We start from the raw sequence: 20,687 nt of genomic DNA, 5'->3' as shown, positions 1-20,687 counted from the left end.
CCCATAAATTTTGTTTATAAAAATTGAAAAATATTCCATTGAGTGGATTGCTCTGCTTCTGCACATTGACTTCTTGTGGATTTAAAAATGATTTTCTTAGAAGAGAAGCCTAAAAGTGGAATTACTGTCAGAGTATATTAGTATCTTTATGGCTTTTGATATTTATTGCCAAAGTGTTTTCCAAAAATTGTACCAATTAAACAGCCTTCAATATCAGTACCCATTATAACTGGATTTGGAATTACAAATATCTTGTGAGAATAAGAGTTTCATGATCTTTTCTAATTCTAATATGTTCAACTCATATAACATGTTATACTCAAAATTTCATAACAGTGAAATCCTGGCAGCTGGTAGATGTGTGCTATTCTTGAGAATCATTTCCTCTGGTCTCCTTTTTCTATACCACCCAACTCCAATTTGTTTCTACAGAGAACTCTTTTTTTTTTTTTTTTTTAAAGAGAATAATCTTGTTCCCCTTATAAGGGAGGGGTAACAAAAGTTCACATCATATGGAATTCACCAGGATTAAGGGCATTTTTATCCATTTTAATGACTATTTGAAATAAAAGCTACAAGCAAATGCTCCTATATAGCTTTGTTAAAGGACCTAAGAGTAGTACCACAACACTGTAAAAGGAAAGTGAATGTTTCATTAATGTGAGCATTCCTACCCTTAAAAAAAAAAATCACCTTTTGTTTTCTAAATTATTGTACTATGAATTTTGACTTGTAGTCCAACTCTTTATAATGTACAAAAAACTGTATGTACTGTGTACTAGATTGAGATGCAGGTTTGAATGACCTGAATACACAGAAAAGTCCCCCAAATCCTGACTTTAGTTCCCAAAGATTTAATATTATACTGGTTACAATTTTTGCCTAACATGTTGATGTTGCTACCACCTTAATTATTGTTTTCCCAATTGCTGTCTATTATGTTTCCTAATATAGACTGGCAGTAAGATTGCTTTAGGTCTTCATTAAAAAATTATATTAAATATGCAATAAGCTACTTTGTTTACCAGAAGTTGGGGGATATTAATGTCACAGTTTATTATCATAAATAATTTTTGTGTCTCCTGTCAGTATAACCACAGGAGTATCTCAATACCACCAGCTGATAATAATCTTTATAAATCCTACTTTACATCAATACCATCTGTTAGTTATTATTTTATGTGTGTCTCCATATGCATATGTGAATTAGCTGTCACTCAAGACAAATATATAAATGGAATTATGGTCTTGTGGGGAGCTTTTTATTCATTTGTTTTTGTAATTTACATTTAAGTTAATGAACTAAATAAATATACAGTATTCCTCAGTACTGGATACCAAAATTACATGTAACTTAAAGAATAATTCTCAGTTACATAAAATAAATTTAAAATAAAGAAACACAATTATAAAGATTATAAGAAACGATCTATAAGTGTCACTAAAAATAGACAAAAAATAATAGTGACTTAATAGTGAGTATCTCCAAAGTTGGAGATGGTTACATTAACAACTGAAATTTACCTATAGTTTACCTACAAAATAAAAAGCCAGGTCCGGCCCTCCCTGGTGGCACAGCGGGTTAAGGCACAGCTCTAAGAAGCTTAGGCCACTTTCACATGAGTTCGATTCCCGCCTGCCTGGGAGGAGATCCACAAGGCACAGCAGACCTCTCCTGACCCGACTGCTGCTCCCCTTAGCAGTGTACTAAGCCGATCTGCCTGTTCTGCTCCCCACACTGTCTCTGGTGAATCCACTCACCCTCCGCATCTCTGGCATGACCCCAGTTCTATATGAATAAATAAATAAATCTTTAAAAAAAAACAACAACCAGGTCCTCTGTAAATGAATAGCAATATGGTTCTAGGTTTCACAACATAAAACACTTGCCACAACTGAAGATTAGAAAATAATGACTAATGACTTGCTTACTTGTACTGTTTATTCCCTTAAGAGATGAGTCATAATGGCAAAGACCCAAAACCAGGCCCTCCATGAATCTGTATGTTTACCCTCTTAAACTTATCAGGCTCCTGGTTTAGCAGGAGGCAGTAAGTAGCTGCAATGCCATTCCAACTCACTACCAAATTTTACCCAAAAAGGAAATATTAAAAAGAAACAGAAGGTATGGATGATCCTCCAATTAGATAACTACTTCCAAGTTATAACATTTGCCCCAAGTATAAAAGTCTAAAAATCTTAATAAGTTTGCATGGACTTACTGAAGTCACTCCTATACTACACAGCTCCATATACCAGAACCCTATACACCAAAACCCCATACATCAAAACATGATGAATCCAGTTAAAAAGTCCTAATGGTTCTGAAAACATAGAATAAAACATAACTTAAAAGAAACCACATTCAATGACTACATAGTTCAAGGATGCTTCTAAAGTTCTAGTTAAAATGACCATACTTTGGGAGCAAGAAGATAGGAAAAAACATTAATACCTGGAATGAGAGCTCTATTATATTCAGTTCCACCAAGTAAAATGTCCTCTAATGACAGTGTAAATAAATAATCTGCTTTTCACATAACCATTTGGGTAAACATATTTAAATATCTCATAAATATCTACAAAAATTAACTTAAAGTCCAGTCCAGATCTCCTTTTCTCAAATTATATTTCACCTAGATGTTAGAATTTCCATGATGTCAGTGGGAGGCTATACTTGGAAAGGGAACACCATCTTGAAGTATTCTTGGGGTAGAAAGTGTAAGGAAAATATCACAGAATACTTAACAAAATATTTTAACTGCCATTAAAACGACAGTGTAATCAAGGCCAAGTTACATTTCTTTTTTAACTCTTTCTTATCTGTCATTGTGATTCATGGTGTCGTTTTATACCATGATTTGCTTAATTTTTAAAAATGGTCTTAATGAAGAATTTCATTTCACAGGAACTTACTCATATAAAAAATAGCTATATGAAGAATAAGAAAGTTTCTTTGTAGTTCAAAGCTCGTCTATTTTGACTCCCTGATATTTCCTTTCTTTGAAATCTCAAATACCTTTAGAGTTTTGGAGTTTAAAGAGCTTATTCATTCTGCTTTGTTATAGTGACTTGGGGAATTTTCTGATTTTCCAAGAACAGATTGAAAACTTTTTATTTGCTAAGTCAGTGTCATGGAGTTTTACATATCTTTATATCCTACTCAATCCCATGTTCAACGTTGGAAACAGAAAATGATCTAAATGTTTGAATTAACCAAAAAACTTATTTTATAGACTAAAAGTTACTTTTTTTAAAAGATCCTTAGAAAAATGAGTTAGTTTGGCAACTAAGGGTGTTATTTTAAGCTTTATGGAGTCCATGCTAATTGTCCAAATATGTTCTCATTATAAATAATATTTCAACATTTCATATAAAGCCATTAAAAATTAAAGTAATGAGGAAACCTTCCTGCTAGGTACAATACTTACAGCTCTTAATCAGATATATAGTTTTTAAACAACCGTAAGCATTACACTTTTTTTTCCCTCAAGCACTTTGGGTGCCAAAAATCACATAAATTAGACTTTTATGGATAATGCCTAAAAAATATATAAGACAATTTTTCTTTTTTGCAGCAAGGGGAAAAAAAAACTGACTATAAGATTACAGTGAAGGTGGAAAACAGAATTTAATGAAGAGATTTACTTATAAGACAGCCTTCACAGAGGACCACTTCATTATTAACTTACCCATCCAGAAATCAGACATGGCATTTGTGTCACACTATGTATCTAACCATATAGCATATTAGTTACTGAGATTATAAAAGCTAATTAAGGTATTGTTTCTACCTCAGGCCATAGTGAAGTCATAAAAGTCACAATAGTATTAAGAGGTGGGGGGAACAGAGTAAAGAGTCATACAGGAGGGGATGTTTAAACAGGGTTTTGAGTGGGAACTCTACTCTGCAGGTTTCAAGATATGCAGGCCAGACGTTATACAACTTGCCATTCATGTTTAGAAAGGGATTTGGGAAAGAAAGTGCTCATTTTACAGCAATCTATTGAAAAGAGGAGGATCTCACTGGAATATGAGAAGCCACATTTGGAACATGTTTGTGAAGTAGAATCTATAGGGCTTGATAGAGTTGATGAGTAGTGTGACAAGAATGAGTCAGAGTGACATTTTTAGGCCTTTACGAAAGATGGGGGATGGCATTAAATGAAACCTGGATCATCAGTTACAGGTATTTACTGAGTTCCTACTATGTACCAGACACTATTCTAAGCAATTCTGTCTTTGTTTTAGTCAGGGAAGGCAGACAGTAAACAAATGAATACTCTAAGATATTGATAAACTTGATGGAGAAAATAAAACAGGGCTCTGTGACAAATCACTGGTGAGGTAGTCATGAAAAGTGACATTTAAACGAAGACCTGAATAAGGAGGTGGTCAAATGACATTCTAGTAAAGAAAATGTGGGAGATACAAAGGTGAGGGGAAAAAGAGCTTAATATGGTCAAAGGACAGAAAAGTAGCTGCTGGTGGTGGATGTAAAGTCTGGGGGTGTGGAGAGAAATGAGATTGGAGAGCACGTGGAGCTCTTTGTAACCCACTGTAAAAGAACTTTCGCACTTATTCTAGTTACAGTGGGTAGCCAGCAGAACTGATGCCAAGGCGTGATACATTCTGATTTACTTTTCTGTCTGCTGTGTAAAGAATGGATATAGGGAGAAGGAGGAGGCAGAGTTCCAGTGAAGGTGAGGGCTAGATGAGAGCTCTAGCAGCTCTGATGTTAAGAAGTGGTCAGAGGGCCCTTCCTGGTGGCGCAGCGGGTTAAAGCACAGCACTGAGAAGCTAAAGCCACTTCCGCATGAGTTCGATTCCCGCCTGTCCCGGAGGTGACCCACATGGCGCGGCAGACCTCTCCTGACCCGCCCACTGCTCCCCTCAGCAGTGTACTTCGACAATCTGCCTGTTCTGCTCCCTACTCTATCTCTGGTGAAGCCTCTCACCGCTCCTGCAACTCTGGCTTGTACCCCAGTTCTGTATGAATAAATAAATCTTAAAAAAAAAAAAAAGAAGAAATGGTCAGAATTTAGAGACAGAGGATGAGGTGACATAACTTACTGAGAAATGGGATGTGGAGTATTGAGATGTGGAATATGAGGGAAAGAGAGGAGCCAGGGGCAGACACTTCATGGATGTTGATTCTAATCCATTTTTGAGAGGGCAGTGCTATGAACAGATGGTAAAAACTTCAGAATGGTAAGATCTGGAATCATTCTTTGGTCAAGTAAAGGCAGAGCTGCCTAGATACTTGTGAATGAAAGAGCATGCTGCAGGCAGCTGAATACAGTCTAGAGACCAGGGAGAGGTCTAGATGGATTCAAACTCCAAGTCATCAGCCTTTACATAAAATTTTAAAACCATGAGACAAGCAGACTCCTCTTGGCTGATCAAGGTACAGTATGGGGAGGGGTGGAAGCCAGCATGCTTTTGGCTTTGGATCTTTAAAGAAGAGGAAAACAAATTCCATGTTAGACACTTAATGAGGCAAATGATTGACTTTTCTGTAGCAAATCACACATAGCCTGTGAAAGTTATTTTATTGTTATAAATATAATTAATATATAAGAATGCTATACTGTGGTTTAACTGTGGTATCCCATTTTCTTTTTTGCTATCTAAATAAGCTCTCTGATATCATGCACTGTTCTTGGTGCCCAGCACCTAGTTAAACAGAGGGTACTTCTGAAACATCTGTTACAGCATGAGTACAGAAATCCTGTCTTAAATTAAAATTAAAAGTTGATTGTATAATGGAGAGATGGCAAAACCACACAATACTCAGCTTGTTCAAATCTTAGAGGATCAAATCGTCAAAGCTTCTTTCCTAACATTCTGGATTCTAAAGCAAATCAACTGTCAAATATAATTTGAGCTCTGCAGATATTTCTAGTGAATGACTTAACCAAGCAATAAAACCCAAGTTATCACAGATGACTTCTAAACCAACTTGATGATTCCTTCCCAATCTTCACCCTCTACTTCCTATCAAAGATGCTACTTATGGTCAACACTCACTAAATGCTTGCAAAAATGGAAGACATTAAGTTTTTAGAAGATCTTTTTGATTGCCTACTCTGTGCTAGGCTTTGGGGATACTGTGATGAAACCAGAGGCCAGGCCAGGTCCCCAGCCTTACTCTTGCTCTATGCAACTCACAGAATACACGTGCTACACTGAATCTAAGTAGAGATATGTCACTGTGTAGATTTTTAAAGCTCTTCCATCCTGATAAGCAACGTTCCCCAAGTCTTAAAAGTGTGTTAGTTATTCAATAGTAGTATATTTCCATACACTAGAACAGAGCATCCCAACAACATTTTCAAGTACCCTCTATAAACACGTCATTTTCTCACATGGACAAGAATACAACCCTTAGTCTTTCTGCCTAACAATGATAAGGAGTACACTTTGATGGCAGAAATAGCAAAATAGGTTATTTTCAAAACTTTCTCCAAGGTTATAATTGTCTAGTTACCCCAGGGTATTAGAAAATAATCATTCCATTAAGATAGCTCAATTTTTTTTAGCATAAGCTCTCTTAACAGAAAGCTTCCATTTCCAGCAGTAGGAGCTAAAGCATAGCACTTGGGAAGTCACTAGCTGAAATGACAACCTGACTTTTCAAAATAGCACCTATTTCTTGATAAACAGGCATCTGTCTACATAGCAAACGCAGAAATTACCATACATCCTCACAGGAAAATATTTTAAAACATATGATCATGGTGACTTTTTCAGTTGCACCCCCAGAGGATTAATCCAGTTACACTTACCTCCAAAGGTAGGTTACTTTCTACTCCTGAAGTTTTACCGCTTGCTGCTGCTCTTTGTTCATTTGCTGTATCTCCTATAGAACAGAAGAAAAAAAAACAAAAACAAAAAACCATGTTATTGAGGCTAAACTGTCTCCTGTTTTATTTGAAATGTCTTTCATTACTATGTGCTATGTGTTTCACATTATGGACACAACTATTGCTTCCTTTATGGTAGCATCAATAATTAGTTTTTTTAAAACAGTGATTTTATAGAGGTATAATAAATCATTCTGAACCATACACTTATCCTGCTTTATAGGTCTACATGGGGAAAAAATCAAGTAAGTTCATATCTTATAATTAAGTCATATTACAAATAAACTAGAAAATTTATGATAAGAGAAAAGGCAAATTATTTTCAATTTAAAAATGCTTATCAGTAACTGTCCTCCAAATTATTTTTTTAATTAGGCTTATTCTTTTTTACAGGCATTTGTTTATATCTCTAGATCTGCCTCAGAGTATATATATGTGTGTGTGTATTTGTACATAATAATTGATCAAATGTGAAAGCATCTTCACAGCAGGAAAGAACAATGAACATAGTCTATATTAACCTTTGTTTTATAAGGTTGGTGCCTGGGTGGTTATTACTAAATGAAGTTGATGGCTAGCCTGGCTCCAAAGACACAGTACAGACATAGGTAAGTATAAGCACAATTAAATTTGTTAATGGCCTGTTTTAGCTTATCAATTATCACTAACGGTCTATGATTAACACATAGTATGTCAAGAAACAATTACCCTACTTCTTGAAAGCATAACGACTGGTCAGTTTAGTAATTTGTAGACTACTCTTCCCCTGAAGTAAGCAAGCTCAGGAATGCACACCACAGGGACGATTGCAAAATTCATAGATGATGACTTGGCTAAGCAAGGCATTAAAAGTTACAAATCCAGGGCCTCCCTCGTGGTGCAGGGGGTTAAAGTCTCAGCACTATCAAGTTGTCAGCCAGCCACTGAAGCAAGGGTTTGATCCCTGGCCAGGGAGCTGACCCACATGGCTCAGCAGACCTCTCCTGTGTTGCCTACTGCTCCCCTCAGCAGTGTATTTCAGTACATCTGCCTGCTCTGTTCCCCATTCTGTCTCTGCAGATCCCTCTCACTCCCATCCCCCACACCTCTGATCTACACCTTAGTTTTTGTAAACATAAGTAAATAAATTTTTACAAAATAAATAAAAGTGATGAATCTGTTGGTATAGGGAAGGTAATGAGTCTTAATTGAGGATAACAAGTAAGTCTTGTTTCCGTGGAAACAAGTTTACTTTACCAATGGTCAATACCAAGAAAGAATATCTCATGAAAACTTTAAAGGATTAAATAATATTCTGTTTAATTCTAAGTCATGAAGTAATAACCAAATACTTTATTTAAGATAAAACATTATTATTACTCAGGCAAGACCCACCACATCATCAGTATTCAATAAATCCTAGCTGAATAAATGAAGTGAACCTCTCTTTATAGTTTCCAGTTTATAAATCTGTGCCAAAATACTCTGTGGTATCTAATAAAAATCTGTATTTCAGCATAGTTAGTTCCTTTTCCTAAAACATATTTGTGAAACTGAAAGGCAACCATATTAACTATCACTATGCTGTATTGTTACTTGTAATCCATATTTTAAACTATTTCAAATGTCAATAATTTTTTTAAAGATTTATTTATTTGTGCATACAGAACTGGGGTGCAGGCCAGAGGTGCAGGGGCAATGAGAGGATTCACCAGAGACAGAGTGGGGAGCAGAAGAGCCAGATTGATGAAGTACACTGCAGAAGGGAACAACAGCGGGATAGGAGAGGTCTTCCGTGCCAGGTGGATCACCTCTGGGGGCAGGGATCAAACTTGCACTGAAGCTGTTAAGGCTAGCTTGAGTGCTGCACTTTGACCCTTTGCACCACCAGGCAAGGCCCTGTCAATAATGTTTTTTTTTAAAACTCAAGCAAAAGAACTTTGGGGTGTATAAAATCAATATTATCAATAGAATAAAGTTAATACCTGTTATAAGTGAAAAGATTAACCTATTATTATATCTAAGATGTTAAATAGCTACCTTGATTTGTTTAAACAATCATGAAAACTACTTGCACATCAAGGAAGGCCTTATTCTTAAAAATCCCACCTTGTCTCTGAAAGTCCCGGATAAAGTCATTAACTCCTCTCTAAAGGTTCCAAAACAGATGTAGCAAGCACTTTACTTGCATGATTATAGGCAGCGTGTGTGCCAAGGTGCAAGAGTCCTCTGACCAAGGAGGGCAAGGGGTGTTTAATAACTCACATGTCTGATGCCTAGACAAAAACCTGTATTCCCCAAGATGGAATACATCTAATCAAGGAACACTTTTTACTTTTGAAAATGATCATTGCTCTGTCGATAGCCGCTCAAACACTGTATCTGGCTAAATGATCCAGCACAAAGTCTGTGCTGCTTTTGCCATTTTTTCTTTCGAAGGTATTTGTCTCTACAGAACTTTCTCCATTTCTCCCTGTTGCTTGAATAACCAGAAGCTTATCAATCACTGTTCTTGACAGCATATAACACATGTGCCTGGAGGCAACTGTAGGATTACTATTTACTGAAATGCCATGTCTGGCGATGACTCAGATAGGGTGAGAACTGATTACAGGGAAAAATGCCATCTGCCAGATTATTCTCTATAAACAAAGGCACAAAATGAAAACTACATAAACAATGAACAGAAAAGGACAGGTCACAGTAAAATTTAATTTTTGAATTTCTCCCTCCTACTAAGGAATGACTTTATCATATAAAAAATTCAGGGTTTCTATTATAATTTTTATAACCCAAATGAAAGTTCCATACTTTTATAATATGTAAAGATGGATGTGACAAAGGTTTGAAAACTAAAACACTTCATTTCACATCAGTTAACTCTAATTTACACGCCAAACAGATTCAAAATTTTCATTTGCAAGTCAGCTTTTTGAAAAAGAATAACAAAACCAACTAGCCTTTCCACAGTTCTTTACATTTTGTAAAGTTTTTTTGACAATGCTGTATTATGTAAGGCACAGTAAGACAGTCACCCTCTCCTCCCCTCCCCACCCTAACTTACAGGGAGTGAACCCCTGAAAGGGCTGAGGCACTCACTGACTTGCTCAAGGTCTCCCTGGTAGTAACTCTGGGAGCAGAACCAGATTCCTGACATCCTTGTGGTCTGATGGAAGGTTCCAGTGGAAGGGAACCTAGGTGGGAGGAATCTGTTCTCTGAGATACTGCAGATCTTCAAGGGTGGATCTCTGCTGGTGTAACTGCCCTGGATGCCCCTAATGCTTCTCTATTCTTTTTTTCCTTCCAAGGGTCCCTGGTCCCTGGCCCCTACATCATCTGTTCCCTTCCCCTGTCACCAATGGATGCCAAATACCAGAGTCAGCTTCTATCCTTCCTTCAGTCCTTCAAAACACACACACATTCTCCTTGATGTTTTCCCAGAAATATGCAAGGCTAGAAACAATTTTACAAGAGGCAAAATCCTTCATATTACAACCATGCTATTTTCGTGACTTGACATACAGTTTTTATTGAGAATGAACAAATGATAAAGGCTGCTAAGACACGTTAAAGAAGTGCATTCAGAAATTTATCAGTATTTTAGATTAGAGATTGGCAATTTTCTTCTACAAAGGGTAAACATTCTGTAAAAGAGCCACACTCTGTCACATCTTCATAATTCTGCCACCGTGGCCTGGAGCAGGCAGGCAATAGGAAGGAATGGGTGCGGCTGTGTTCCAATACAGTTTTCCATGCAGAGACAGGCCACAGTTTCCTCGTCCCTGTTTATGAGGGTATCATGTACAATCTTTTCTGGGATTAAAAGCTGAATGATCTTTGAGTTATGTGAGGCAGTTTTTTAAAAGGCAGTGAATAGAGTATCATCATGTTCCATTCTACTGACTGAATTAGATTGCAGAAGAGGAAAAACAGTGGTGAAAAATGAATGCCAAGATAGGGAAGGAGATAAGGAGAGGAGAGGTGATAGGAGGGTAATTCTAAAGGAGAGACTTATTTAGGGTTGGGGTGGGAGGGAATAAGCACCTTATTGCTTATTCTTCCTCAGAGTGGAGAAGGCTTTTAGAACATCCCTGTCCGCCCCCACCTTACCCCCCAGGCCTCCTTCTCTCAGTTCCCAGATTGGTGATTTGGGGAAACTTGGTTACAAACAGTTCTCACCCTCCTTCCCTTTACTTAAGAATGGGAGAACCACAGAGATCACATGGAGGGAGCCCAAATGAATTCTGGGATTCAGATTTGGGAATCCTTTTGCACTCTGATAGATATTACATCCTTCAATATCTGCTTTATAAGCAGTAAAGATGAGAAGTTGGTCACCATCTGTCCCCCCCCCCCAAAAAAAAGGGCCAGATCTTAGCTAGAGAAGATTGTGCTATTATTGGCCTGCCATAGAGCAAACAGACTGGGAATGGGCTGGTGTGGACCAGGTTGGAACCTGCCGGCCTATGAAAATCTGAATACATGAAATGGTTTTCTTCCTGTTCTTTAATTAGAGAGGATTTATCTAGAACTGAGAATGCCGTCTACAAAACACCAGCTGCATAGGGTTTGCATGGAGTTACTATTCCCCAAAAGTAAGAGATGGTACAGCAGAGAGTATTCCCTGCCTGCTAATTTCCAGTGCACTTGAACACATTAAAGGCTTTGGGAAATTCCATAGTAAAGAAATTTTTAGAATTATTTTCATAATGTTGCTATTTTTGTCTGTCTCCAGTCCTATTCAACGAATTGGAAAGGCTCATGACAAACTATGGGAAATCCTGATAGAATGTTTCTGAAGTTTGAATTGATTATGTAATATATTATTTTTACCTGACTCTTCAGAAGACCTTCTGCATTGCCAAATTCTATTGAGCTTATAAAGATTCATTTCATTATACCTGTCTTCTTCTTTTCTCTTAGGTGAATCTTTTCAGAAGTCCTTGTTAGTCCATTCAACTGTATTTGAGACAGAGTGTGAGTGTACTCTACTACCTAATTCTGATTCCAGAACAGCTGATCATCTACAGAGGAGAAAGGATAACCAGGCACCTTGAAGACACAGGAGAATGCCCCAGTGTTCAGAAATATCTCCCCCACAAATTCCACCAATTAGAGATTCATTAGGGTTAACGAGCTCCTCTTTTAAAATGCAAATACCCTCTGGGAGTGTTTGCTTATTAGTCATTCACCAAGTGAAGTAGTGGAAAGAACAGTGGAATGGCCATTCCATTAACTCCTTTTCATTCTTCACTCACATACTCATTATGCAAGCAGCCTGGCACTGTGGCAAGAGAATGACTTTGGAATTGATAGAACTCAACCCAAATCCTTCACCAAATGTATGACCTTGTGCAAGTTACTTTTCAGGGCTTCAATTTCCTCATCTGAAAAATGGGAATAATACTACATAATGGGACTGATATAAAGATTAAATGAGAAAACAAGTTAACCACTAATTGCAGAGAAGAAGGGAGAGGAGTTGGGGCAAGGTAAACTTGTTGTCATAATTCTTGGTATCAACTGTTCTACCTTTTTGTCATGCAACTACTGCCATTATTTTCAGCATAAGGAGTGATAGAAGATACCCTCAAGTGTAACCTCATTTTGTGCAAGGCAGTGCTGTGAGATAGGCTTTATCAGATGTGGTGGAGGCAGATGTGGTGTTGGAAGCCAAGTTAGCTGAAAGTGCCAGATCATTCCATGAGCTCATGCTGCTTCTTCCCATTACTTATCAAAACATAAGTTATTTAAGTAGGTTAAGTCTCCAGTTTAGTCTTCCCTTCCATTTTTTCTTAAACTGTCCACTTAATCCCCATTTCTCACTATAATGAAATTAAAACTCCTAATTATTAATGACATCAGCTGCTCAGGAGCCTGCTGCTGCAAGCTTGACATTCTGATGACCATTGTTCTAACCCCACCAAAACACGGACCAAATACTGGAGCAGCTCAGCCATTTAGGGAGGAGTGCAGCTAGCCCACAAATACAGAAAAAGGTTCAAACTGAGTAGGAATTACAGAAAGACAAAGAACATATTAATATGTAACATATACTCTCTCACCAAAATTCTAACATCCCAAATTTGCTAAAGATAGAATACAACTAACAAACTGGTATAACACTAATAAATATGACTGTATGTTGGGGGAGGGATAATACAAAAGATCATTCTATCCATGTACTCGCTAAGGGTAGCAGTAAGTATAATGTTAAACATTAACTGGGATGTTAAAATGTGAAGAAAATTTTAAATTAAGGGTTCAATAAGACATGTACTCTATAAAATAATAGTGTGAAGTGTGATTTCAATACTTTTCCATATACAACATTTTAGGCATTAAGTTAGACTTTAACCTCATAAATACTATTAAAGCTTAGGGTCACCCTGAATACTTAAAGGCATTTACTCTGGGAAGTAAGAATACCAGCAAATCTGAGGTCAAATCCACTGATCAGTCTCACAGGTCTGCACTTAATTAGCTTCTCCTGAGATTTCACAGATGTCTTTAGGTCTGAATCTTGTTAGTTTATACCTATAGGCAATAATTTTTCTGGAAGATCTTAAAGCAATCCAAAAACATCAATTAAGCTTTTAACATTATGTTAAGCAGTGAAGCTCAGGCATTCTTACTTGAAGGCTGCAAAACTGGAAACTCGAAAGGCCTAATTAATTTTGTGTATGTGCATTTGTATCATGCTGTACAAATCTGCATTCAGTGGCTTTTTGTTAATATCTTTCCTAAATCAGAGGAAATTTATATACTGAGAAAGTAGCTTGGACTGATCCTTCCTGTCTCTGGATCCCAAAATGCCAATGAAAGAAAGCTCTATCTAGGGCCCTCTGAGTAGTCCCCTGCCAACAGGTTCTACAGGCATTGCTGCAAACAAATAGGACTGACACAAACAGGATTTTCAGTGTTGATAGCTTGAAGCTTAAATATGTGACTAGGAAAAAAATAGGCTTGTTATACTAAGTTATCTGGTATACTGAAACAAAGAATCAGACTTTGTGTGACCTGTTGTGGGTGAAGATGATGGCACAGATCCATCAGCAGTTATGCAAACCTGGGTTGTAGATGCGTTGCATTAAGTCGCTCACACTTAAGAGTTACAGTCTCCTTTCCAACCAACAGAATAAACTTGTGAAACTACTAGTTGATTTCCAGTTATTTCAGAAAGTTTTCAACACAGAAAAATACACTAGTGACTATGAGATCAAAGGTGGGTTTTGTACCATCAACTGATCCTACTGGAGATATTATGTAGGTAAATTTCTTGATCTCTTAAAATTCACTGGATTTTTTAAAATGTTGTAGTAGAAATAGAAAACTGAAAAGAAAAATTTCTAGCATAAAATAATAAGAGCAGTCTGTTGGGCTACACGTGAATAAAGTGAAAAGCCCCAATCTTGACCCAGAGGAAGGCTTGCAAGGCTGGAATAGATCAGGGAGTGGTTAAGGCTGTCTAGGTGACCAGGTCATAAAACCGACCACCATGACCAGAAGAACCAGCCCAGCTCTAGAAAAATGCAGAGCAGAGGCTACAGTATGTCAAAGGGCAGGACCAGAGAGCAGACATCCCAGTACGTAATTGGGGCACACTGGTGCCCCAAGTTAAAAAGACCACAATAAACATATAAAAGAGAGCCTTAAGTCCTTCTTGGCACACAGACTTTTCCCATCTCATCCACTGCTTCTCTTAGCAGTGTACTTCAATAAAATCCACCTGTTCTGTTCTCTACCCTGCCTGATGAATTCTTTCACCGCCTGGACCTCTGGCCCACCCTGATCTTCTCCCTACAGCACAGCAAATTAAATTTTACTACAATGAGCATCACAATAAGTTTTATTCATTACATAAATAAGCATTGAATATCTACAATGTGCTATATATCATACTGGGCACAGGTACCAGGTGACCTGGAGCAACAGTATCTCTGCCTTCACCCAGCTTACATCCTAGGGGGGAGTCAACCAAGAAAATAGGAAATAACAAAAGTTGCTTCTAGAAATGAGCCCCCCAAAATTATGGAAGTGCCAAACTGATTCAGGAAATTCGTAAGGAGCACACTGTGAAAAAGGTAGCCAGCTACCTGTAAGAAGGACAAGATTCCTTGTTAAGAATTCCTCCCTCCCTCCAGCTCTATTCATTAAAAAAAAAGTATCATTAGTCAGCATCATTACTTTTAGTGGAAATCAAATATGAACCATGCCTTGTGTCACTTACACAAGAATTTGTATAGAATATTTCTGAAAATATTCCAATATTGTCTGAAAAGCACACATAATTAAAACCAAAGTCGTAAGTGCCAGATACGGTATGGTGGCATGATGTGATAACCTAATAAAGACAAAGAGTTCGACTTCAAAGTGCAAAAGCAGCTGGTTGATTGTACTGACGTTATTACTCGGGCCATTCACTTATATTGCATATATATAATACATAGTATATAGAGAAATAGACATAGCATAAGAGCTATGTGGGTATAAGAGCTATGTAATATTAGAGCTCTGCAAGAACTTAGATAAACCTAAGCACCACAACGTCTGAGGAAAGAAATTCTAACATGTCCACTAACTAGAAATATTCAGAAAGCAACAGTGGATCACCAATTAGCATCCTGAGGGAGAAATACCCAGAACAGGCAAGATTGAAATTTAGAGTGGCAAAGTCAACCCAGGCCACTCTTTGCTATAGTCATGGAATTATAACTGTCTACAAAACACAAGCACAGTGGAAGAGAAAGTGAGTCATTGGCTAGCCCAGATGAATGGACCCCAGAGGAAAGTAGAGGACTGAAAGAAGCAGGGAGTGGCCTTCCTGTCTACTTGGTAGGGCAGTGCTGCTCACATTTCAGTGTACGCAAAATCACCAGGATGTAAATGCCTAAGTCTCAAAAGAGATCTGACTTGTAAAATTTGGGAAAGTTTACTTGGAGAGACATTGAAGCAGATGGAGATCACCTTACATGACCAACAAGTTATCATCTGCCTAATTCTAAGAATGACTGTCTCTTCCCTCCTTTGCTTCTTCCCTTCCACAATGTTTAAATAGTTAGAAGGAACTTTTCTGGATACTGAGATTAGCGCTCACTAAGTATTCCCAAAGAATTGAAGCCCAATAAGATACCTCTCTCTGTACATCCACATTCATGGCCTCATTATTCACTAGAACTAAAGGGGAAGCACCCAAGTGCCTTTCAACAGACAAATCTATAAACAAAACGTGGAGTATACATACACTGCAGTACTAGTTAATATTAAAAGGAAGGAAATTCTGACATATGCTACCATGTGGGTGAGCCTTGAAGACATTATGCCAAGTGAGGAAGGGCCTAGAATAGTCAAATTCATGGATACAGGAAGTAGGATACAGCAACTGGGGGGCATGAGGGATAGACAGTTGTCTTTAGTAGGTAGAGTTGACTTTTTTGCAAGGTGAGAAGAATTCTGGAGGTTACAACACTGAATAAATTTCATGCTGCTGAACTGTACACTGGAAGATGTTAAGATGGTAAAACTTATGTGGATTTTACTACAATTTAATATAAAATTTACAAAGTAATATATTCTATCTTTCCATTTACTTAACCGTATTTTTTTTTAAAGATTTATTTATTTATACAGAACTGGGGTACAGGCCAGAGATGTGGAGGGTGAGAGGATTTGCCAGAGGCAGAGTGGGGAGCAGAACAGGCAGATCGACGAAGTACACTGCTGAGGGGAGCAGCGGGCGGGTCAGGAGAGGTCTGCCTCGCCATGTGGATCTCCTCTGGGGCAGGCGGGGTTCGAACTCATGTGGAAGTGGCTTAAGATTCTTAGTGCAGTGCTTTAACCAGCTGCACCACCAGGGAGGGCCCATTAACAGTGTTTTTTAATTGAGCTAACAGTTCATGAAAGTTAAAGATAGATTTACTACTGATCATACTATATTTTGCAATTAATTTTTTCTAGTAGATATTTACATTGTTATTTTAATAAATATGTATTTAAAAAGAAAAGGGAAAATTAGAAGGTCAAATATGTTTTATTTTTTTCTACTACAGGTTTAGTTACAGCTCCATAAAGGGCCTGGTTATTATAATAACGAGTTTGACCACTGGCCAGTTATAATGCACTGCAGTAAAAAATTAATAAAGCATATAATGGAGCACACTTTGCCACTCTGTGGCATAATTCAAGAATATACAAAACTTCAGACCTAATATGCATAACTTTTAAAGATCTAAAGCAAAATTCCTAACTTTTCTGTAAGGAAAAGACCTTTTTCTGTCCCATTTGGCCTTGATGTCATTAGGATGGAGACAGGAGTTGTTGACAATGAAATCCAGGTGTTTTTTTTTTTTTTTTTTTTTCTTGAGGAGGGGTGGGGAAGGACTTAATGTCAACAAATAAAGTTTCCAATGCTGGTTTGTGTGTGTGTATGTGTGTGTGTGTGTGTTTTCCTTTATTTTTTTTCCCCCTTTAGAAGCCCCACCAAATCTGAGGGGTTGAATGAAGGAAAAGAAGGAAGCAGAAGTAACAAAGCAGTAGACAATTTAGACTTTGGGAGGCATCAGCAACTGAGAGACCCTAATCTAATAACTGGGAATTCTAAGGTTAAGGGGTTCTGAAATAGGCTGAGAGCACAAAAACGGCTAAGTGCACAAGGCAAAGTCCATTAAGGAGGAAGAAATACCTGGTGAGAGTGAGCCAGTGCCATGACTGGAAAGTCTAAGTGTCGCTTGCTGACAGGGTGAAAAGTGTTGACGGAAAGAGCAAGACCTACTCTGCCAGAAATGTTCCTCAAACTGGACCTCTACAGCTAACATGTGCTCTTCATGCCTCAGCTTCAACTCCACCCGCTCAAGACTCCCAGTGGAACTGTCCCCCCTTGAGATGTTCCCATATGTGCTTATATTTTTTGCCAAACACATCATACATTTGCAATCATTTAATTATGCTCACTCGTTTAAAAGTTGTTTTCCCCCTAGAACATCAGTTCCATAAGGACAATGATGTGTTATTTGCCAGGATATTCCTAGCAGCTGGGACAGTGGCTGGCACCAAGTATATACAAGGAAGGGCCTTATGAAATAGCTTTTTCTGACTGATGCGTTACAGTCTCAGAAAAAATAAGTCTGTGATAAACTATAGAATGAATAAAGGATACACTGTGATTGGTAAAAGGAAGTAGGTTTATCAATAGCACTTAGAATTAGTGAAAGGCAGAGGCTGAACAAAAGGCTAACGGAGAGATCAATAATCTGAACTCTAATGTACAATTTGGACAGAAGTTCTGCATGAACAGATGACAGGGTAGACCAGTTAGTTGTAAAATCCTTGGAAACACTTCCCAGCAGTTTGTAAGGGCAGGAAAAAATGGACAGAAGAGTCAATAGTGACTTTGAAGCTGATAAGTCTCTAAATTGATAGGTCTCTAAAGACGTGGGGGAAATGGGACAGAGATTTTACATGACTTTATTATTTACCTTATATTTAATACTGTACTTTAAAATTTCTATTAGTATGTATTTGATAAAATTTTAAAAAACTACATTAAAAATACATACCAATGAAGTTGATATTTTAAAAGTTATTTTAAAAATAGTTGCAAGGTTCAAAAGCATTTTTGGATATTCAGCTTATAAAGGGGTCACTAATTTTGAGGCTCGTTAAATAGGAAAACCATGCCATTTTAAATTTAGGAAAATCATATCTGGTCTATTTATTTTATATTTTTAATTTATTACCACAAAATGACACAATGTTACTTAGTCTGAAAAATACTATATTTTTGAAATAAATTCTTTTATTAAGTCCCCATTATATATCTTCATGACTCAGTGATTTCAAATCAATTCAGTAGTTTTCTCGGGGAAAGTTCAGTGAAATTAGAATTCATCTGGACATGTGCCTAATTGCAAAAGACATTTTGAGTTCCAATCTCCAGTAACTTTTTTAAGGCTCAGAGGACTAGAATGGAAAAAGAGAAACATATTAATCATCCAGATCTGTTATGCAAAGTAGTCTAAGAGTAGTTGCTTCATTCAAATCAACCTGTCTCAATCAAATCCCTTCTTGTCTACAACTCGCCCACTTTTACTGCATCCAGATTTAATGAAGCAAACCACCTCCTGGGGCTATCAGATTCTCTCTCCACGGTAGGAGAAAGCACATCAAGTTTAGTGAGACAAGACCCCAGGAAACCAGAGCACAGTGGCAATTGAGAGGGAAGGCCTCTCAATCTAAGCGAAGAGTAAAAAAATAGCTATCACAAGACTTCCTGAGGAGGAAACTATTGAATGATTACTTCTCTGTATAGTGCCAACTGATGTATGAACCACACATCTACCGACCCATGTCATAGCAAAAAGGTGTGAAAGAAAAAGATTAAAAATAAGGTTAAATTATAGCAAACAGCGTGCTCCATAAATTTCTCAGGCTATGAGACTACATGTCGAAGTAGTGTGATAGAGCTGGAAAAATTGGTTGGTTTAGCTCTGAATTCTCAAAACAATAAATGCATCCATATTCAAATGTCATTAGATACCCAAAACATTCTGCTAGGGTGTGAATATGTCCCCTCAAAATTCCTAGTTGAAATTCTAACCTTAAAGAAAGTAATGGAGTGGGGTCTTTAGGAGGCACGTAAATCACAAGGGTAGATCCTTCATGAATGAAATTAGTGCCTCATAAAAAAGACAGCCCCCCAAAATCCCTTATCCCTTTCACCCCATGAGGACATGACAAGATAGTGCCTGCTCTGAGGTAGGAAGAAGGCCCTCACCAGAAAGCATCTGTGTTAGCATCATAACCCTGGAATTTTCTAGCCTTCAGAACTATGAGGCTTATGTTGTTGTCTAAAGGCCTCCCAGCCTGACAGGCCTACAAGAACACCATTGGGATAAAAAGCAAATGGGGGTGTGCAAGGCTCTGATGGTTAATTTCCTGATCCTGAAGGTTTGATGGTGAATGGGAGATAAGGGCTGTCCCTGCTTCCTTTCTTGCAATTTTTTTTTTTTACATTTGAAATTATTTCAAGATAAACAGAAAATAAGAATAGTTTGGATGCTTAGAATATATAGCTATGATACGGAAAGGAGACAGGGAGAAAACTCAATAGCTCATTTATATTTTGATTGAGGTAACAGTGGTTTACAAAACTGTATATGATTAGGGAAATAGGTTCATACCTTTTCAGAGTTGTATTACCACACCTCACCCACCACCAAAGCACTCACAATCCTCAATGGCTCCTTTAGTTCACCCACAGAAAGAGAGCTTATTTCCCCTCTTTACCTGTTCCTCCTAGGCCCTCTGGAGCTCAAGGAAAAGTACAACGAAGCATGTAGTTGCCTTGGTTTTCCCTTTCCCCCACATTTGGTCAGTCACCTAGCTGGTCACTTTGTATCTTAGCCTCCACTTCATTTTTAACTTTACATTATCATGGGCCCTACACTTTCAGCTGTGACTTCCACACAGGCCACCCAAGCAGTCTCCTTTCCTCTAGCTTTGTTTACTTTCCTTAGACCCTTCTCTGGAGCTTCCTTAAGCACAAATCTAAGCATTCTCCCTAGTTCCTTTACCCCCAACAATTGTATAGCTCTTGTTGGGTTTAGGATAAAAGCCAAACTCCCTTGCATGGTTTACAAGCCCAGGATCTGGCCCCAGATCTGCTCTCATCTGTTTCTACCTCTCCCACTACTGCTCTCCAGCCACAGGACAGCCATTTCAGACCCTCAAATGCACTGATTCTCATGTAAGTGCATATCTCTGACATAAAGACCTTTCTTCCCTCCATCTTACTGATCCCACTGAATACACAATGCTCAATAATCCCACTGAATCAATGCTCAA

General features: G+C 37.8%; 1 protein-coding gene across 1 annotated transcript in view; it reads right to left on the bottom strand.

Annotated features, from left to right (window-relative positions):
- Positions 1-20,687, bottom strand: part of UMAD1 (UBAP1-MVB12-associated (UMA) domain containing 1) — a 197,322-nt gene that overhangs the window by 63,560 nt on the left and 113,075 nt on the right. The window contains exon 3 of the mRNA XM_012720904.1: positions 6,789-6,862. Within this exon, the coding sequence (XP_012576358.1) occupies positions 6,789-6,862 (74 nt within the window). The remainder of the gene's footprint in view (positions 1-6,788; positions 6,863-20,687) is intronic.

Source organism: Condylura cristata, unplaced genomic scaffold (assembly GCF_000260355.1).
Source record: "Condylura cristata isolate star-nosed mole 26May11 unplaced genomic scaffold, ConCri1.0 scaffold00005, whole genome shotgun sequence".
NCBI classification, from domain to species: domain Eukaryota; kingdom Metazoa; phylum Chordata; class Mammalia; order Eulipotyphla; family Talpidae; genus Condylura; species Condylura cristata.
This window is presented reverse-complemented; position numbering and strand designations above follow the sequence as displayed.